This window comes from Paroedura picta, chromosome 5, assembly GCF_049243985.1.
Source record: "Paroedura picta isolate Pp20150507F chromosome 5, Ppicta_v3.0, whole genome shotgun sequence".
NCBI classification, from domain to species: Eukaryota; Metazoa; Chordata; class Lepidosauria; order Squamata; family Gekkonidae; genus Paroedura; species Paroedura picta.
Genome location: NC_135373.1, coordinates 18,723,353 through 18,741,227, shown reverse-complemented (window position 1 = coordinate 18,741,227; position 17,875 = coordinate 18,723,353). Strand labels below are relative to the sequence as shown.

Sequence of the window (17,875 nt, the reverse complement as noted above, 5' to 3'; positions counted from 1 at the left end):
TTGCCCATGAGGCTGGGAGTTCAATCCCAGCAGCCGGCTCAAGGTCGACTCAGCCTTCCATCCTTCCGAGGTCGGTAAAATGAGTACCCAGCTTGCTGCTGGGGGGTAAACGGTAATGACTGGGGAAGGCACTGGCAAACCACCCCGTATTGAGTCTGCCATGAAAACGCTGGAGGGCGTCTCCCCAAGGGTCAGACATGACTCGGTGCTTGCACAGGGGATACCTTTACCTTTACCTTTAGTGGTTCTCTGTACCACATAAACCTCCGCAATCTCAAACATGCCATTGAAAAAGGAAGAGGGGAAGGCTGGTAATTTGGCAAGAAGCTATTTCTTCAGGGTTGCACCAAGCGGTAAATTGCCCCCATTGTGGCCAGGCACAGGCCAGTGGGAGACATAAAGCCAAGAACTCAGAGTTGTAAACAGGAAGTCCTGACCCTCTAAGCCAGGGGTAGTCAAACTGCGCCCCTCCAGATGTGCATGGACTACAATTCCCATGAGCCCCTGCCAGCATTCGCTTTCCTTGCTTGTGTATTCCTGTTGCTTTAGGTCCGGCATAAAAACTTGCAAATCAAATCTTCAGGGAGATATTCCAAATCCAAAGAGAGGTGATATTGAATCGACCACAAGAGGGTGCTAAACACACACTGAACAGTCTCTCTCTCTCTCTCTCTCTTTTACTTTCTCTGAAGCAGGGGTAGTCAAACTGCGGCCCTCCAGATGTCCATGGACTACAATTCCCAGGATCCCCCTGCCAGCGAATGCTGGCAGGGGGCTCCTGGGAATTGTAGTCCATGGACATCTGGAGGGCCGCAGTTTGCAACAGGAACACATAACCAAGGAAAATGGGAATGCTGAAAAGAGCTTTGACTCCTAACCGCTGCCATTACTCACTGCAAGAGTGCAGCAAAGTCGTACTAGAGAAGAGGGAAACCTGATCCACCAGGGCAACTCCAAGGCTCTTTTTGAGTGGGGTGGGGCGGGCCTCCACTGTGACGCACTTGCAGCTTCAGCATGTTCCTGTTGAAGAGCATCCACACCACAGGCAAATCAAAACCAACATAGGCCGTGCAATTTCCATGCAAAATTCTCCGCTGACATGCGATTCTTAAGGGTCTCCGAGGAACAGCAGTGGAAGTCGGGGAGCCTCTGTCCCACTGACAGAAGTGCCTTCCATTAGCAAGAATGTTTGATCCGGTTCCAACCCATAATGCAGATTGCTGGAGTGCAGGATGCCAGACTCTCTTCTGGGCAAGGCAAGGCCAGCTCCAACAGGAGGCAAGATCGGGCACTGGCCAGGGCCCCAAAAAGATCAGGGGCAGCAGCAGAGAAGTCTTGCTTTGCCTCTCTTTCTCTTTAGATGGTTAAGAGCAGCAGCCGGGTTTGATTCCCCAGTCCTTCACATGCAGCCAGTTGGATGACTTTGGGCTAGTCACAGTCCTGTTAGAGCTGTTCTCACAGAGCAGTTCTTCCAGAGCTCTCTCGTCCCACCTATCTCACAGGGTGTCTATTGTGGGGAAAGGAAGGTAAAGAAAGGGAGAAGGGAAGGAAGGACTGTAAGCCCCTTTGAGACTCCTTCAGGCAGTGAAAAGCGGGGCATAGAAAACCAGATCTTGGTGGTAGTAGTTGTATGTTAACATAAAAGGATTCCTTGTGTAACTTTATTTCCTCAGCAGCACACACATACAAACCTGTGGTGGATTCCCCCCATCTTTGTTCTGTTTTCTTAAACCCAGGGGAGTTTGTTTTAAAGGTTTGCTGGGCTTTTCAATGGACTCCATTCCCCTGTTGGGAGATGGGTACTTTTTGAAACTCCGAGGGAGAGAAATGGCCGTTGGAAGCCAGGCTCTCTTAGGGAAGCTTAGCTCTGCTTTGGAGTGAGAAGAAAAATAATTAAATCCTCCTGGGTTGAGAAGTGATAAAATAGTGAAATCCTGCTAGATTGAAGAGGGGAGGGAAAGAAAAGGGTTCCCAGCTCCTGAGGTAAAACCAATAATTCTTACTCAGCCTGTTCATGCTGTTCCTTCCTTTTTATTCAGGTTGTCTTCTTTTTTTGGGGGGGGGGGAGGGATAAATCAACTGTTATGAGTTTTTGGACCTAGTGCTTCTGTTAATTTTCTTGAGTGACTAAATCAAGAAAATACCATTTCCAGGTGTCAGTTGACTGTTACATGCCATCCCACAGCTGGCCCGGCTGCCAAGCCAACAGCAAAATAAATAAAACTAAACCAATATAACCACTTATATGTTTCCCAGGAGTGAGTAAGACTCCTCCTGGTTAAAGAAGAGGGTCTTACTGGTGGCCAAGGTTTCTGCCATGTTGTATGTGTCTGGAGTAGCTGAAGAGTAGCCATTGTTATAATTTATCTAAGCCTACTGTAACCCTGAAAGCATTTACTGTCTCTGTAGTAATTGTGGTATCTTTGCTGTAACAAGTGTTCCATCTCCAAGGTCAATTCCGGGGCTTCTATCTGCCTTGGACGAGCACCCGGACTGGCACCTAGGATTGGGCGTGTTGTGCCTATGGGAGAATGTGAACTCGACTTAGTGGGAAGAATTGGTGGTTAAGAACTGTTGCTTGTGCTCTGGGCCTCAGTTCTAGCTTTGTAAGTCCTGGAAGAGCTACTTTGATTAATAAACTTTCCTTTCTACAAGAGAAGTATTGATTTCAAGCCTGTCCTCCTGACAGGCATCAACCAGAGACCAACAAGATCCGGGGAAGTGTGAGGGACCAAAGGTGGACTGCACTCACCCCCAGTTCACCACAACACCAGGTGTAATTCTGCTGTGCTGTAACTCTGCCTTGAGCACTCTGCAAATGTATCATCCAAAACCAGCAGCACGGGCAGGAGAGCTCGGGACAGGAAACATTAGCCGGAGGCCAGGATGTGAATTTTAGGGAGGCAAAGTTCAGAAATCTTCATTGCGAACTAACTTTGCCTCAGTGTCCTGCTGCCGATCAAAGCCTGCATGCGAAGAAAGGCAGGAGGTATGGCGCCCTTGGCGAGATGTTGCAATGCAGCAGCACGTGAGACCCGTGGCAGATTTGAGCAATGTCAGAAGGGTCCTGGAGGCGCCAGCTGCTAGAGTGGGCTGCATGCATGCTGTGAAGATCGAAGGCTGGTCCCCCTTTCCTTAGAGGCTGCGCTTCCTCGCGTGCACGCATCAGAGCAGACATGCAATCAGCAAGGTGCTCAAGAGCAGCAGGTATATCAGCACAGCGCCCCCTGCTGGCGCCACGTTACCATTGCAGATGGATCCGGAGCAGCAGTGGATGGAGGCGTTCGGGCTCAGCCCCAGCAGCTGCGGCTTCTCCCAGCAGAGCTTCTTCAAGCTGCAGCCACGCAACAGAGTCTGGCCACTCTCTAAAAGCAAAGACCACAATACTGAAGGTCCTGGTGGCACTGGCGCCAGTTGGCAGCACCAAACAGGGAAGCATTGGGAGACCGTGGTTGGCACTGCTAGTCAGATCCGCGTTGAATGGCTCTGCCGGTGCAGTCAGGTTACCTGGGCCTATTCTGCACACATAGGATAATGCACTTTCAAAGTGCTTTTGCGGCTGGATTTTCCTGTGCAGAAGTGGATAATCTACTTCTAAAGTACATTGAAAGTGCATTATCCAATGTGTGCAGAATGGGCCCAGGATTTGGCTCTGTTTGCAACAGACTACTAGAAAGCCTCCAAACACTTCCCCTGTAAGAGAAACTACCCACCCACCCTTGACAGAAAGACCACGTGCTCAGTTGTGGTTTAAGGATTCATGGGGTATATAGCCCCAGAGCCAGTTTAAAGAATCGCGGGGCCCTAACAGAATACAATTGTGGTGGGAGGAGCCAAACTGGGGGAGAGGGGTCCCCCCAAAGCCGAAAGGACTGTCACTCAGAGTGTCCTTAAAGAGGGAAAAGGGAGGAGGACAGAAAGCCGGCTTGGTGTAGTGGCTAGGAGTGTGAACTTCTAATCTGGCAAACCGGGTTTGATTCCACGCTCCCCCACATACTAGCCAGGGTTGACCTTGCTTAGCTTCTGAGATCTGATGAGATCAGACTTGCTTAGGCAATCCAGTGCCGAGTTGCTATTGCCTTCCTCTGAATCACAACCCTAGACTCCCTTGAAGGTCTCCCATCCAAATACTAACCAGGACAGACCTGCTTAGCTCCCAAATCAGAGTGCTGTGGAACATACACAGGCTGAAATGCATTCTGACTAGCAGTGTGGTGTAGGGGTTAGGACAGCCAGATCAGTATCCGGGGAAACCAGGTTTAAATCCCTGCTCGTGTTGTGGAAGCTGACTGGGTGATCTCTCTCAGCCTAATTTACCTCACAAGGTTGTTGGGAAGATAAAACATAGGAGACGAGAATCATAGAGTGTCCTGCATAGTGCAGGGGGTTGGACTAGATGACCCATGAGGTCCCTTCCAACTCTATGATCATATGAGTTGGAAGGGTCCTCCAGGTCATCTAGTCCAACCCCCTGTAAAATGCAGGAACTCACAACTACTTGCCCACCCACAGTTGTAAGCTACTTTGAATTCCCATATGGGGAGAAAGGGAGGGTAAGAATGAATTATCATTATGGATTAATTATACCTTCTCTGTGGTTTCCTGTGCTGAAATGACCCACCCTTGGCTATGAGACCATGTGAGAGAAGCCTCAAGGGTGTCTTTAGTGTCTCTGCAACTCTCTTATTTACAGCCTCTCCTCTGCCATTCTGCTTTCCTTTCTTCCCGGGTTGAATAGCTTGAACACCACCCACCCCCATTGCACAAACCCACCTGTGATGTTCACGCACACGTCCTGGTTCCCGACACATTTGACGTGAGTCCAGTTCCCCGAAGCACATTCGCCATGCCCTGAATCACAGCAGCTGGCGCATTCCAACCCGTTCTCAGGTTGTCGCTTGACACCTGGGGAGCAAGGAGCAGAGAAGGGAATCCACATCACCTACTGCACTGATTCTGTGCAACGGGAAATCTGCAGGCCTGTCTGCTGAGGAACGGTGGAGCCTTGCAATGGGGCCCAGGGCTCACACTCCACTCTCATAGGCTTCCCTCCCCTGGTGACTGAATACTGCCTCCTTGCCATGACCTAGTTCCTCAGTAGAGGGACTCTAGAACTCCTTCTGAAAGCCTGCAGAACTCTGCTGGAAATCCTCTGTCCTCAGTGCCTACAGGGCCTCCACAAAAGTGGGAGGGTATCAGAGGGGTTTAGGGCTGCCAAGCCTGGGATTGCTGTTGTTAGTTGCGAAGTCGTGTCCGACCCATCATGACCCCACGGATAAGGATCCTCCAGGCCTTCCTGTCCTCTACCATTCCCCGGAGTCCATTTAAGTTTGCACCGACTGCTTCAGTGACTCCATCCAGCCACCTCATTTTCTGTCGTCCCCTTCTTCTGGGATATTCCCAAGGATTTTGGCGGTGAAATCAGGGGAGGCACCACAGAGGGGTACAAAAGCCATAGCACAGGGGTGGCGAAGCTCTGGCTCTCCAGAAGTCCTTGGACTAAAATTCCCATGAGACCTGTCATCCTCCTCCCACCCCTCCTTTTCTTCATGGCCACGTTCCAGCTTTCAAACAGCAATTTCATCACAAAGTGGTGCCCACGTCCAGGGGGTGAGAACTCTACCTTGTTCAGAAAAATGGCTGCAGATGCTCTTCAGGCCGGGCTGGCCATTGTTACACAGGGGGGTAGAACAGCAGCTGATTTCCACCCTGCCTGGAAGTTCAGGGACCACATATTGCCGGCGGCACAGCGTCTCCAGGGCGCACGTCCGGTAGGTGATTTTCTGAGCACCGTTGATCACTGGGAAGTGACACATACATAGATCTGGTAACCAGTTGTGTCAAAATCAGGGGTAGTCAACCTGTGGTGTTTGCTGGCAGGGGCTCATGGGAATTGTAGTCCATGAACATCTGGAGGACCACAGGTTGACTACCCCTGGTCTAAATGACCAATTTCTTCAACCTGTTTCGGAAATATCAACACTCTTTCCCTCTGTAGCTCTCAGCCATGAGCACATTGCTCCTTTTTGCCCACGGTCTCTCCCATTTATTTTTCCTCTTCTTCTCAGAAGATTCTCCCCTCCCCATTCCTTTAGGCTATACCCTCTTCTAACCCCCAGTCTGATTCTTTCTTCGTCCACTTTATTTTCCTAGGCTTCTGTTCCTTCTGTCCTCCTTCCCCTGGCCCTTATCTTCCTCCTCTCTCTAAGAGCAGACCTGCATGTCTTTGTGACATCACAGCAGCTCAGCCAATGGCATCCAGAGACCATTCTGCTAAACACCGTGCCTCTGTGACATCACAGCAGCTCAGCCAATGACAACCCAAGACCATTCTGCTAGACCTTCAATGTTTCTATAGTACTTTCTCTCCCTGCCACCTCTTGAGTTGTTCTAGAGAGGCTCCGGTCTGATTTTACCTGAAAAATCCATGCACTGGTTCATGTCACCCACACAAGGGACCCGGGTGGCATTCTCCTGGGAACATTCACCCGTGCCGCGATCATAGCAGCTGTAACATTCCATGCCGTTGGCCACTTGGGGGCTGTTGACGGGAGCTGGGAAGGCAGAAGGGGAGGGAGGCATTTGAAGCCAGCAGGTACCATGAGGCCTGGGAGGCATAGAGAATCCCTTCCCCCAGATGCCACCCACTAGTTACAGATCCAACCCCCATCTCACCCTCCCAAAGGATTCCTGCAGAAGTTACTGTTTTGATTTTATTAATTCTTCCATGTGTGTGCTGCCCTTCAGCCTCACTCTTTGCACAAGCCCAAATTCACTCTCTTCTCATTCAGCTGGCAGCTTCTCAGTCACACAAGGACATCCGCACATGCCCGGAGGAGGAACTCAGTCCCCAGCAGGGCCCAGAACTTAGTGCCCTGTGATTAAGACTCAGCAGGCAGCAGCAGGCAGGCCCAGTTTAAGGATTCATGGGACCCGGAGAACCAGAGCCAATTTAAGGACCGTAGCAGAGCACAACTGGCGCTATTACTTCTTTTCAAGTAATAGCAAGACCCCCCTCCCACGGATATTTGGGACTTTGGAAAGAACTGACACCTTCATTTTGCTGAAAACATTTATTAGTATTATCCTGAACTTAAACCTACTTAACATAAAAAAAGAAAACAACCTAAAAATGTATTTACAATTGCAATGTGAATGTCCCCTAACTGTACAACTGGAACTGCAAGGCCCACAGCATGTGACACTAGGATGAACTACTTCTGACAATAGGGGCTTATCTGCACTGGGCTTTTAAAGTTTGTTGGGCTTGTTTTTTTTAAAGCCATCTGCATCTGACCCTAATTTTCAATCTCATGCTGTTGTGGGGGGGGTCCCCCGTCCCATCTGCATAGCTATAGTGTGACTCTGTAGTCACACTGCTTATTCTCCAGCATATCCAAGAGTGGATTTTCTTTGCTTCAACAAGGAAATGGGGGCCCATGGCTCTTTCAGATACAGGTGCCTTTGGAGTTTCTTTCTGTCAAGGTCTCTGTTGATTGGTTGGCTCCCAGCAGCAGCAGACTCTTTCCTTTCTGGTGCTGCCTCAAATCTGTCTGAGCTCTTTAAGTAATGTAAGAAGCACTCATACAAGGAAGAGTTAAAGACCAGACCTTATTGCTTCACAGAGAAGGGAGGAGAAATGGGTAGCTCTCTCTTTCCAAGCTTAGCAATTTGTTTCTTAAAGTGAGGAGGAGACATTGGGGGGGGGGGGAGTGAGAGAAGACATTAGGAAACATTATGCTCATGAGTAAAGTGTTTTCAAAAGTGTTTCCCTCAACCACACACACACATAGACAATCATTTTTGAAAGAAAGTGTTAAGCGTCCTCTTAACATTATACAAGGAGCAAAGACCAGAATTGTAAACCCTGCTCCTGCTGGAAACCAATTAACAGACCAATTAAAAACTCAAACAAAGAGAGGGAGGGGGAGCCCTCTCCAGCCTCCTGCTATTTCAATGCCAGCTGGAGCCTCACACAACCCCTGCTGCTCCCCCTCACACTCTAGCTAAAAGGTACCTACAAGTGCTGGCACACACCTGGCCGCCTGCACTCCCTGATTATGCAGAGGAGACTGAGCACTGAAGCAATTCAAGTGTAGAAGGCAGCATCTGAGTGAAAGCTGCTTTGAGTCAGAAAAAAAGAACATTGCAGATCTGTTGCAAGATCCAGGTCCAGATCAATCAGAATTCGGCAGGATCAAGAGTGGAAAAAAATTGTGAGTGCAGACAGCACCTAGGTTCTTCTCCCATGGAAACATGGCTGGCACAGTGCTTAAAACTGGTCCGTGGGCTCAGTGGATGCAAGGGATGCTACAGATTTGGTAGGGTATACAAGCTCCCGCAGCATAAGACCTAGACAGGGGAGGCCAAACTTTGGCTCTCCAAATGTTCATGGACTACAATTCTCATGAGCCCCTGCCAGCTGGCAGGAGCTCATGGGACTTGTAGCCCATGGACATCTGGAGAGCCACAGTTTGGCCACGCCAGAACTAGACCAACAGGTTGCCAGTAGATTGAAATCACATGGTCATCTGTCCAGCTGTTAGCAACATACACTTTACCTCTGCTGGCTCTGAACTGTAGCCTTTGGCCACACCATACCTTAAGAATTTCAACAATCCTGCAGCAGGGCTTGCACTGAAACTTGGCCCCCTGATTGTGCTGGCCCTTGGTTCCCTAATTGACCAGAAGCTGCAAGCACCCCTGGACGGCATGCTCTTGGCCTGTATTGCATATTTCATTCTAGACTGTTTCAGTACTTTACATAATTTGCCATTTGTGGTCCTTTCCACTTCTATCCCAAGGCAGGTGCTGATACCACCTTGTTGCGTGACTTCTTGGCTTTAAATGTATCATCCAGCCCAAAATCACAAATCAGCCACTCCTCACCTCTTATCTGAAATTCAAACCCTTTCTCTGCAAGACGGGATACAGAGAGTACATTTAAGCTTGCTTAGGGAACAGAAAGCACACCAACCCCGCCTCCTTACTGTCTGTGAAATGCCTGTTGCAAAGGTCCGAGTCACAGTAGTACTCCTGGTGTACCTCCCGTTCATCTTCCGAGTACACGTTGGCCGTGCGGTTGACCACGCCTTCCCCTGAACAGCCTTTCATCACATAGTCAGCCAGTTCCAGGTCTGGGGAGGCCAAGACAGATGGGATCAGGAATGCAAAGTGTTTATTTGCAAAATAAAGGAGCCGCCACCATCACCTCCCATAAAGCCCTATATGCCAGCTGTGGTGTATGTGGATCTGCTGAGAGCTGAGCTTGAGGTCCAAAGCAGGATCCAAGCAGACATGTTTAAATCAATCAATGTTAATCTAGCCAATCAGTGTAAACCAGTCAATGCTAATCTGGCCAACTGCACGTACAAGAGGGGAGTCCTATTGTCTGCTTTGTATATATAAGTTGGGGATTTCTAAAGGGTTTCCCAGTCTTGTTGTTTCTTGACGGCCTTGAAAGGGTTTCCCAAATGGGTGGGAGTTAATTATTTTTTCTATGTTTTTTATATTTGTTAAACAGTCATCATGTGATATGACCATATATGGTCATGTTTACCCACCCTCCTTCCCAAAATGGCCAATGATGGGCTTGGATGGGGGGTGGGCATGTACACAGCTATGTTTCCCAGCCATATTCTGCATGATGGCACCACTTCTGGGGATTCTTGAAGCCTGAAAAATGTTTTCAGGGGTTTCTTGATGGTAAAGAAGTTGAGAAAGGTTGGCATGCATGCTTGCAAGGCAGAGATTTTGGTCACATTGAAAAATCTGGGAGCCATTTGGGGCTTTTCCCTATGAAGAGCTCTGTTTTTGCATTTGGAAATTACTATTGCTGATTAAGAACATTTCGAAACACAGCATGAACTGGTGGTTTGTCTAGTATTGTACCAATGTATCAGTATTTATGCTCAAATACGTAGCACTGATTGTTAAACAAATACCACTGTTTTGAAATGCAATGTTTATACAAAAAAATGAAGCAAATATGAGACTGTCATATTATATCAGGAAGTATATGCACAGTAGCTGCATTCTGCTTTCTCCAAGTGGGGTCTGGTGGTCGCCCAGAATTTCCACTGATCTCCAGGTGACACAGATCACTTTCCTTGGAGGAAAAAGGCAGTTTTGGAGGGTAGACTCTATGCAATCATAGCCCTGCTGAGCTTTCCTCCCCAAATTATGCTCCCCACAAGCTCCACCCACAAATCACCAAGAATTTCCCTACCCAGATCTATAACCTGTGCATTTTTAAGAATACAAAGTATTCTTAAAATACATAGCACCCCAGTGACACTTCATTAGGTTTTTAACCTTCAAATACTTTTCGGTGCCAGGTCAAATAGCAATAAAGAATTATCTCTGAATATGGGCAGATGGCAGCTCTTATTATCTCACACACAGAGATACAACTAAGTAACCGTACAGTCTCATTCATATACAATGAGATTAAAGTCTTCCATATCAGGTCTAAGCCACAAAACAACACACACACACACACACACATTTGACTTACCTGGCAGCATGAAGATGCCATTTGCACTGTTGTTTGAATCTGGAAGAGAATTGGGGGGGGGGGGCAAGAATCAGGAATGGGTACTGTAACTGCCTTCAGAAACAACAAAATCAGAGCCTCACGCCTTGAATAAATCTTTGTTGGTCTTAAAGGTGCTACTGGACTCTGATTTTGTTGTGCTACTTCAGACCAACACAGCTACCCACTTAAATCTGCCTTCAGAAAGTGTTTACAAGGCAATGGCTGATAGACATCGATGGTAACACACACCAAAGAGTTATCTTTTGTCACTCAGCGACTCAGGAGCCACGTAGCAATTCCTCAATATAGCCCCTGCCCCGTGATCCAGGGAAGTGGACCTGTGGCTGGCAAGTGGTCCCCACCTTGAGTTAGACACCGCTGGAAGAATGGATCAGCCGTGAGCCCCTCTGAGGTTCAGGTCTCCAACCAAGGATAGAGGATGAAGGGAATGTGGTTTTCTGCGACCCACTATCATGGCTTTAGGTGCAAACACACGCACTTGGTGAGGATCTTCGGTTACTCAGAAAAGCAAAGTCTTGACAGACAGTCAAAGATTTCTTTATTAAGTAAGAAAGTACTCTCATCAAGGCATTGTTGAAACTGGAGCCAAGGATACAGGTCTCCACATATATCCCCAACCCTGCCCCCCTCCCATGGGAGCCCAGCAAAAATGGGGGTACATCAAACAGTCTTAATAATCCGATGAGAAATTCGGCTCCAAGAAAAAGGGGGAAAGGAACAGTGTTTAGAGATGAGGAAGAGGGGAAGGGGGAACAGAAATGCAGGAAGGAACATCAGGGTCATAAAACACAGCAAAGGAGACAAGCTACTCCCATCTCCTACATGGGGGTGAATACAGTGGTCCCCAACCCGCAGGCACCGGGCCGCGATGGCCTTGGTGCCGGGCCGCAGCTCCCTCTCCCCGCAAGCTTGCGGCCCGGGAAGCTTCTTACTGTGGGAGGGGGGGAGAGGGAATCAGGGCCGTGCCTGCGCATCACACATGTGCGGCCGGGGCCGCGCATGCACGCATGCGCCATGCTCGACCGAATTGCGCATGTGCTGCACTTTCACGCCTGCGCGAAAGTGCCACGCCTGCGCGATTTCGGCTGCGCATGGCGCATGCGCAGCCCGGCCGTGCATGCGCAGCATGCGCAGGCGGGCAGTTGCCCTGCTGGTCCCCAGCCTCAAAATGGTTGGGGACCACTGCTCTACATAACCGAGTTACAGAAACATCCTAAATAATGGCAGAAAGCACAGGATTCTGACAGCACTGGAATTTCAACACAAGTGAGCCATGTTCCGGTAACTTCTCCCAGTACTTCACATGCTGGTAGGGAGGAACCGGGGTGGGGGGAACAACCATAAATGACATCTTCATGTCAGGTAAAACTTTAGGATTCAACTAAAACTCTGTGGTTTAATCATAAAGTTTGGGTGAATCAGAGAGCATTGTCCCAATGACAATGTTGCTCAAATGTTAAAATAAAGACCAAAAGAAGAAGAGTTGGTTTTTATACCCTGCATTTCACTGCCCAAAGGAGTCTCAAAGCGGCCTTCCCTTCCTCCCCCAAAACAGACACCCTATGAGGTAGGAGAGAGCTAAGCAGGGTTGGTCCTGGTTAGTATTTGTATGGGAGACCTCCAAGGAATCCCAAGGATTCTCAACAGGGAGGCAAGCATCAGTAAACCACCTCTAAATGTATCTTGCCTTGAAAACCCTATGGGGGTGGGCCATAAAGTCAGCTGTGGCTTGACATCCCTTTCTATCTCCATCAAGCTCTCTTGGTAACCATGTGCCCAACCTGTACTTAGGGCAGGAAACACATTACCGAATCAATGCTTAAGGTTCATGTTGTGGTCGGGCCTTACAGAAAAGTTTGATGGTGGATGAAAAGCATGAGCGGTCTTTGGCTGTACACTGCTGCTCCGTCTGGACACATTCATGGAACATCCCCACGCACTGGTAGCACCGCAGGCTTCCGGCTGCGGAACAAAGGAACAGGGGAGGCATGAGCATTAATTCTGCATGAACAATCTCCTCAGGCAGCCTCAGGAGGAGTCCCCATCAATAATGGCCCCCTTCATTCTGTACAGTTTTGGCGTTCAAACTTGGAAGGGAGAGAACGTGACCTGCCGTCCTCCCAAGACTTGCTGCCGCCATTTTGTCTAGGCAGGACAACGTGCAGTATTTTTCAGCCTCAGAACGTGAAACCATACAACTGTAACACATTTGAGATGCTGACTGCAAATTCAGAGGGTCGCCAACCTCCAAATGGCGCCAGGAGATCTCCTAAGGATCACAATTGATCTCCAGGCTACAGAGATCACGTTCCCTAGAGAAATACTGCTTTGGAGGGGGAACTCTATGGTCCTCCCTTTCCCCTCCCTAAACCCAGACCCTTTCCAGGCTGTACCCCCCACACACACAAATAAAAAAATACTTAGGAGCCTAAAGGTTGGATGTCTGTACAATATGAGCCTCAGGGGAGGGCGGTATACAAATGTAATGAATGAATGAATGAATGAATGAATGAATGAATGAATGAATGAATGAATGAATGAATGAATGAATGATAAAGCTATATAAACATGTATTGTGCACAACATATAAAATTAAAAACATATGCAAAGCTTTATATGCTTTCTACAGAATCATTATCTATGTCCATAATTAGACCTCTGAAAGAGACCCAATTTGAGTCAAAACATGTTAAGTCTAAAGTTTTCCATTCTATAGTGCATATTAGGTTTTTCTAAGAATAGCCTAGAGCCTTTGTATATGTTTTTAATTTTAGGTGTGGAAGCAGTGACAAGCTGGCTCAAGCAGAGCCATCTGAAGCTTAATCCTTCAAAGATGGAGGTCCTGTGGTTTGGTAGGAAAGGCACAGGTGAAGAAGTGTGACTGCCCAACCTGGATGGGGTTGCACACTCAGCCAGGAACCTGGACGTGATCTTTGACACTTCCCTCTCCATGGAGGAGCAGGTCACAATAGTAACTTGGCTGGCATTCTTCCGTGTCAAGCTAAGCTACTGGCACCCCACCTGGCCTCAGAACACCTAGCCATGGTGATCTAGGCAACTCAGTCTCTACAAGCCTACCCTTATCCCTTCAATTGGTGCAGAATGCAGCAGCCAGTGTCCTTACAGGAGCACCTAGGAGGGCCCATATCTGCCCACACTCCAACAGCTGCTCTGGCTACCAATTGACTTCTGGATCAGGCTTTGGGTTCTGGTAATCACTTTCTAGGCCATATGCAGTCTGGGCCCTGAGTATTTGAGAATCTGCCTCTCTACCTATCGACCAGAGCCAGGCTTTCTTGGTCTTGGCCCCCACCTGGTGGAATGAGCTCCTGTGCAATATCAGGGCCCTGCTGGAGCTAAAACAATTCTGCAGGGCTTGAAAAAGGGAGATTTTGCACCAGGCTTTTGGCCAAGACAAGTGAAACAAACCATCAACCAGAGGCCAGAGGCCCCTCCCACCTTCAATTACACCCACAATGGAAAAATGGAACCGCAGTACAATAAAAACTAAGTTGTTGACTACTGAATGTTGAATTATAAAGTGCTTTATTCAATGCAAGTTCTCTTTAAAGATGTGATATTTAAGTCAAGATGTTTACTGTATTTATCGTTTATGAGAGTTCTAATGTAAATCGCCCTGAGAAGGCAGATGATAGATAGATAGATAGATAGATAGATAGATAGATAGATAGATAGATAGATAGATAGATAGATAGATAGATAGATAGATAGATAGATAGACAGACAGACAGACAGACAGACAGACAGACAGACAGACAGACAGATCCTATCTACAGGATTTTAATGGAGAACACAAAGCCATTGCTGAGCTAAGGAATTCCTTCTGCTTATCCATGATCTCCCTGTCCCCCCATGGGATTTGCAAGGTTTAGTCTTCAAAAGATATCCCTTAATGAAAAAATACAGAGGCAAAGCTTTCATTTTCTTCATCTCTGCCCTTAATTGTTGCCTGCAGTTCCAAATCATGCCCAGCGAAGGAAGGCGTCCAGGGGAGGCTGACGGGCACCAGAAACCAGGAAGCACCATAATTTTTGGGAAAATTCTCAATAGTATTCTGAGAAAAGGCTCCAGAGAATGCCCCACCCTACCATAGTTGGCCCAATTGTAACCTCCTTCCCTTCATTTCAGTCATTTCTGCCATGGGGAGGAAGGAGTGCTGATAAGATGCACAATAAGCCCCCCACTCAGTATACCCCAAGGCAGGGTAGCTGCCAGGGCATCCATCAAGGGCCCTGTCACTTATTTGCTCGTGCCCCATCTCCCAGTTACACTGCCTGCCTAATTCTACTGGGGAAAGGCCTGCAGGGAGTGGAAAGAACAGGCAGAGAGAGGCGGGTTCCCAGCCTCCAGGTTGGCTCGTGAGCATGAGGTAATATCACGCCTATGCAGGACTGGCACAATGTCTCTTTGGATCTCCTGTGGCTAATGGAAAAAATGATTTGGAACAGACTGAATGACCCGGGATGGCTGTCGAGCCACACGTGGAAGCCACAGAGCCCAATGCAGATTTAACGTAGCACTTTTGTGCTACACTTTCAATGCTGTGCCCCTGAGCCAAAAGTGGTATTTCAGCAGCATTATCTTATCAAAGTGCAGCACTGCATGTGTCTATGTGGCTGGCTAATACAGGACCATCACCAACTCTAAAGTGAGAGCATTTATTTTGTAGGTCGGCTTTCTTCACTTTTCTTGGGACTTCGATTTTGGATACGGATTATAGTGGAGTTCATCTTTCGGATAATATATCACACCTCAGATTGCCACACCTGCGTTTGCACTCTCTGTCCTGTTTTTGTAATGCTCTGGTGGAGTCTGAGTTCCCTCAAGTGGGATCTGGAGAGCTCCCAACATCCCAGCTGATCCCTGGGTGACAGAAATCAGCTCCCATGGGGGAAATAGATGCTTCGTGGTCTATAGCAAGATGAAGTCTCTCTCCCTCCCAATCCCACTGCCTCTAAGTTTCACCACCCACCAAAATCTGTTGTTTCCCAAGCCAGAGTTAGGATGTCTAAGTGGGAGATCTCAGAAGCTGACAGCAGACACACAGTGGGGGGAGGAAAGCATGCAGCTGTGAGGGGGAAAGAGGGTCTAGAACCATAGAGTTGGAAGGGGCCATCCAAGCCATCTAGTCCCACTCCTTGCTCACTGCAGGATCAGCTTAAAGCATCCGGGATCAGTCTCTGTCCTGCTGCTGCTTAAAGACAGCCAGTAAAGGGGGGAGAGCTCCCCACCTCCTTAGGCAACCCATCCCACTGCTGAACTACTTGGACTGTGGGGGAAAAAAACCTGATATCTAGCCAGTATCATTCTACATGGTTCCTTTCCTCTACTGCCAATAGAAACTGCTCCCTGCCCTCCTCCAAGTGTCAACCTTTCGAATATTTCAAGAAAGCAATTGTGTCCCCTCTCAACCTCCTCTTCTCCAGGCTGGACATTCTCAGGTCCCGCAGCCTTTCTACACAGAGCTTGGTCTGCAGACCCCAAACTTGTCGCTCTCCTCTGAACCTTCTCAGAGGAGAGGGTTTTGCGTCCTTTTTGAAGTGAGGCCTCCAGAACTGCACACAGGACTCCATGTGGAGTCTGACCAATGAAGTACAGAGTGGGACTATGACATCTTGTGATTCTGATGTGATGCCTCTGTTGAGACAGCCCAAGACTGCATTGGCCTATTTTATTGCTAAATCACACTGTTTGCTCATGTTTAGCTTACCGTCCACAAGTACCCCAAAGATCTTGTTCACACACACTGCTACCCAGAAGTGTCTCTCCCACCCAGTATGCACACTTCTCGTTTTTGTGACCCTGATGGAGAACTCAGCCCTTCTCTTTATCGAATTGCATGTTGATCTCACTTTCCCACTTTCCCAGCATGTTCAGATCATATGCAATTGGGGACGGGGGGGGGGGGGTTAGTGGCAGGGTCCCTCCAAACCTGATACAAGTTCTTCTTCCACCTTCAAAAGTAAGATGCAAAGGAGATGTTTTGAATCATAGAATCATAGAGTTGGAAGGGGCCATGCTTGAGTGGACTGCTTTAGGATGCTTAGGGCTGATCCTGTGTTGAGCAGGGGGTTGGACTAGATGGCCTGTATGGCCCCTTCCAACTTTATGATTCTATGATTTCATTATGCCCGGAGGAGCAACTTATTTTGACAAAGGTGGACCAATGGCCGTGAAAGGAGGGCTGCCCCTCTCCGAGCCATGCCCCCCTATTTGACAGAGAGCTTCCCCCTCACAGTGCTGGATTCATTCATTCTCACCTGTGATGAAGATCGAGCAGAACATGGCGATCTCCAATGGCGTCTTGGTCCCCCACTGCCATTGCTTGTACTCCATCCTCCTCCGCCTGAGTTAAGGAAGTGGTTTGTTTCTTCAGCTTGCGATAAAAGTGTGTTCGCAGCCACCGCCTTGGCTAGGTTTGACCTGCTCAGTGGCCTAAAGCCAACTTGTGAGTTCCCATGAAAAGCTGCCGTCCAGGAAAGAAAGAGGCTGGGCTTACCCAGATGCAGGGTGGAAAATGCTGCTTGTTCCCTGTTGATGATCTCACCACCGTCAGTCTCCAGAATCTAGCAGGAGGACGTTAGTGAGGCTTCAGTTTGGCACGACTGCTCTGTTCAGCAAGAGGATGGGTTTTAGAAGAAGTGGGCTTTGACTCTTGGAAATATCCTCCAAGCAGCTTCCCTTCAGCCTTATGGAATGGGGGTCTGGAATAGAAAACCAAGAGATGTCAGCAAGGGCTTCCGACCTCCACGCGGTAACTGAAGATTTCCTGGGATTATAACATCTCCAGGCAACAGAGATTTGTTCACCTGGAGAAAATGACTGCTTTTGAAGGAGGACTGTAAGGTATTGTACCACACTGACGTCCCACCCCTCACCAAACTCTGCCCTTCTCAGGCTCCACCCCCAAATCTCCAAGGATTTCGAAGCCCAGAGCTGGTAATTCTCACATCTAGAGAGATTCAGATGTGTACCCAAGCAGGTCTGAGGCAGCAGAACAATATTTGAGTCCAGTGCTACCTTTAAGACCAACCAAGTTTTGTTCGAGGTAGAATTTTTATGTGCATGCACACTGTGTCTGATGAGCCAGTGAGGCACCCTCTAATCTGGAGAATTGGGTTTGATTCCCTACGGTGAGGTTCCTGCTGAAATCCCCAATAATCTGACTCTGGTAGCAGCAAAGAAGTCTCTATTAGTTGTGTGGCAAAATGCTCCCACACTTTTCCTGCCTATTTCAAAATGACCCAGGTTACTTTTTCCTCTGTGCTTTGGGACAGGGGGGGGGTGATATTATTC

General features: G+C 48.4%; 1 protein-coding gene across 1 annotated transcript; it reads right to left on the bottom strand.

Annotated features, from left to right (window-relative positions):
* Positions 1 to 873: 873 nt before the first annotated feature.
* Positions 874 to 17,375, bottom strand: LOC143838964 (urokinase plasminogen activator surface receptor-like). The gene is made up of 8 exons (XM_077340853.1): positions 16,840 to 17,375; positions 12,407 to 12,520; positions 10,517 to 10,555; positions 8,991 to 9,137; positions 6,417 to 6,554; positions 5,624 to 5,800; positions 4,774 to 4,905; positions 874 to 3,365 (listed from the first exon to the last, which is right to left on the bottom strand). Exons 1-8 carry the CDS (start codon positions 16,913 to 16,915, stop codon positions 3,166 to 3,168), a joined length of 1,023 nt encoding a protein of 340 aa, XP_077196968.1. The 5' UTR covers positions 16,916 to 17,375; the 3' UTR covers positions 874 to 3,165.
* Positions 17,376 to 17,875: the final 500 nt, after the last annotated feature.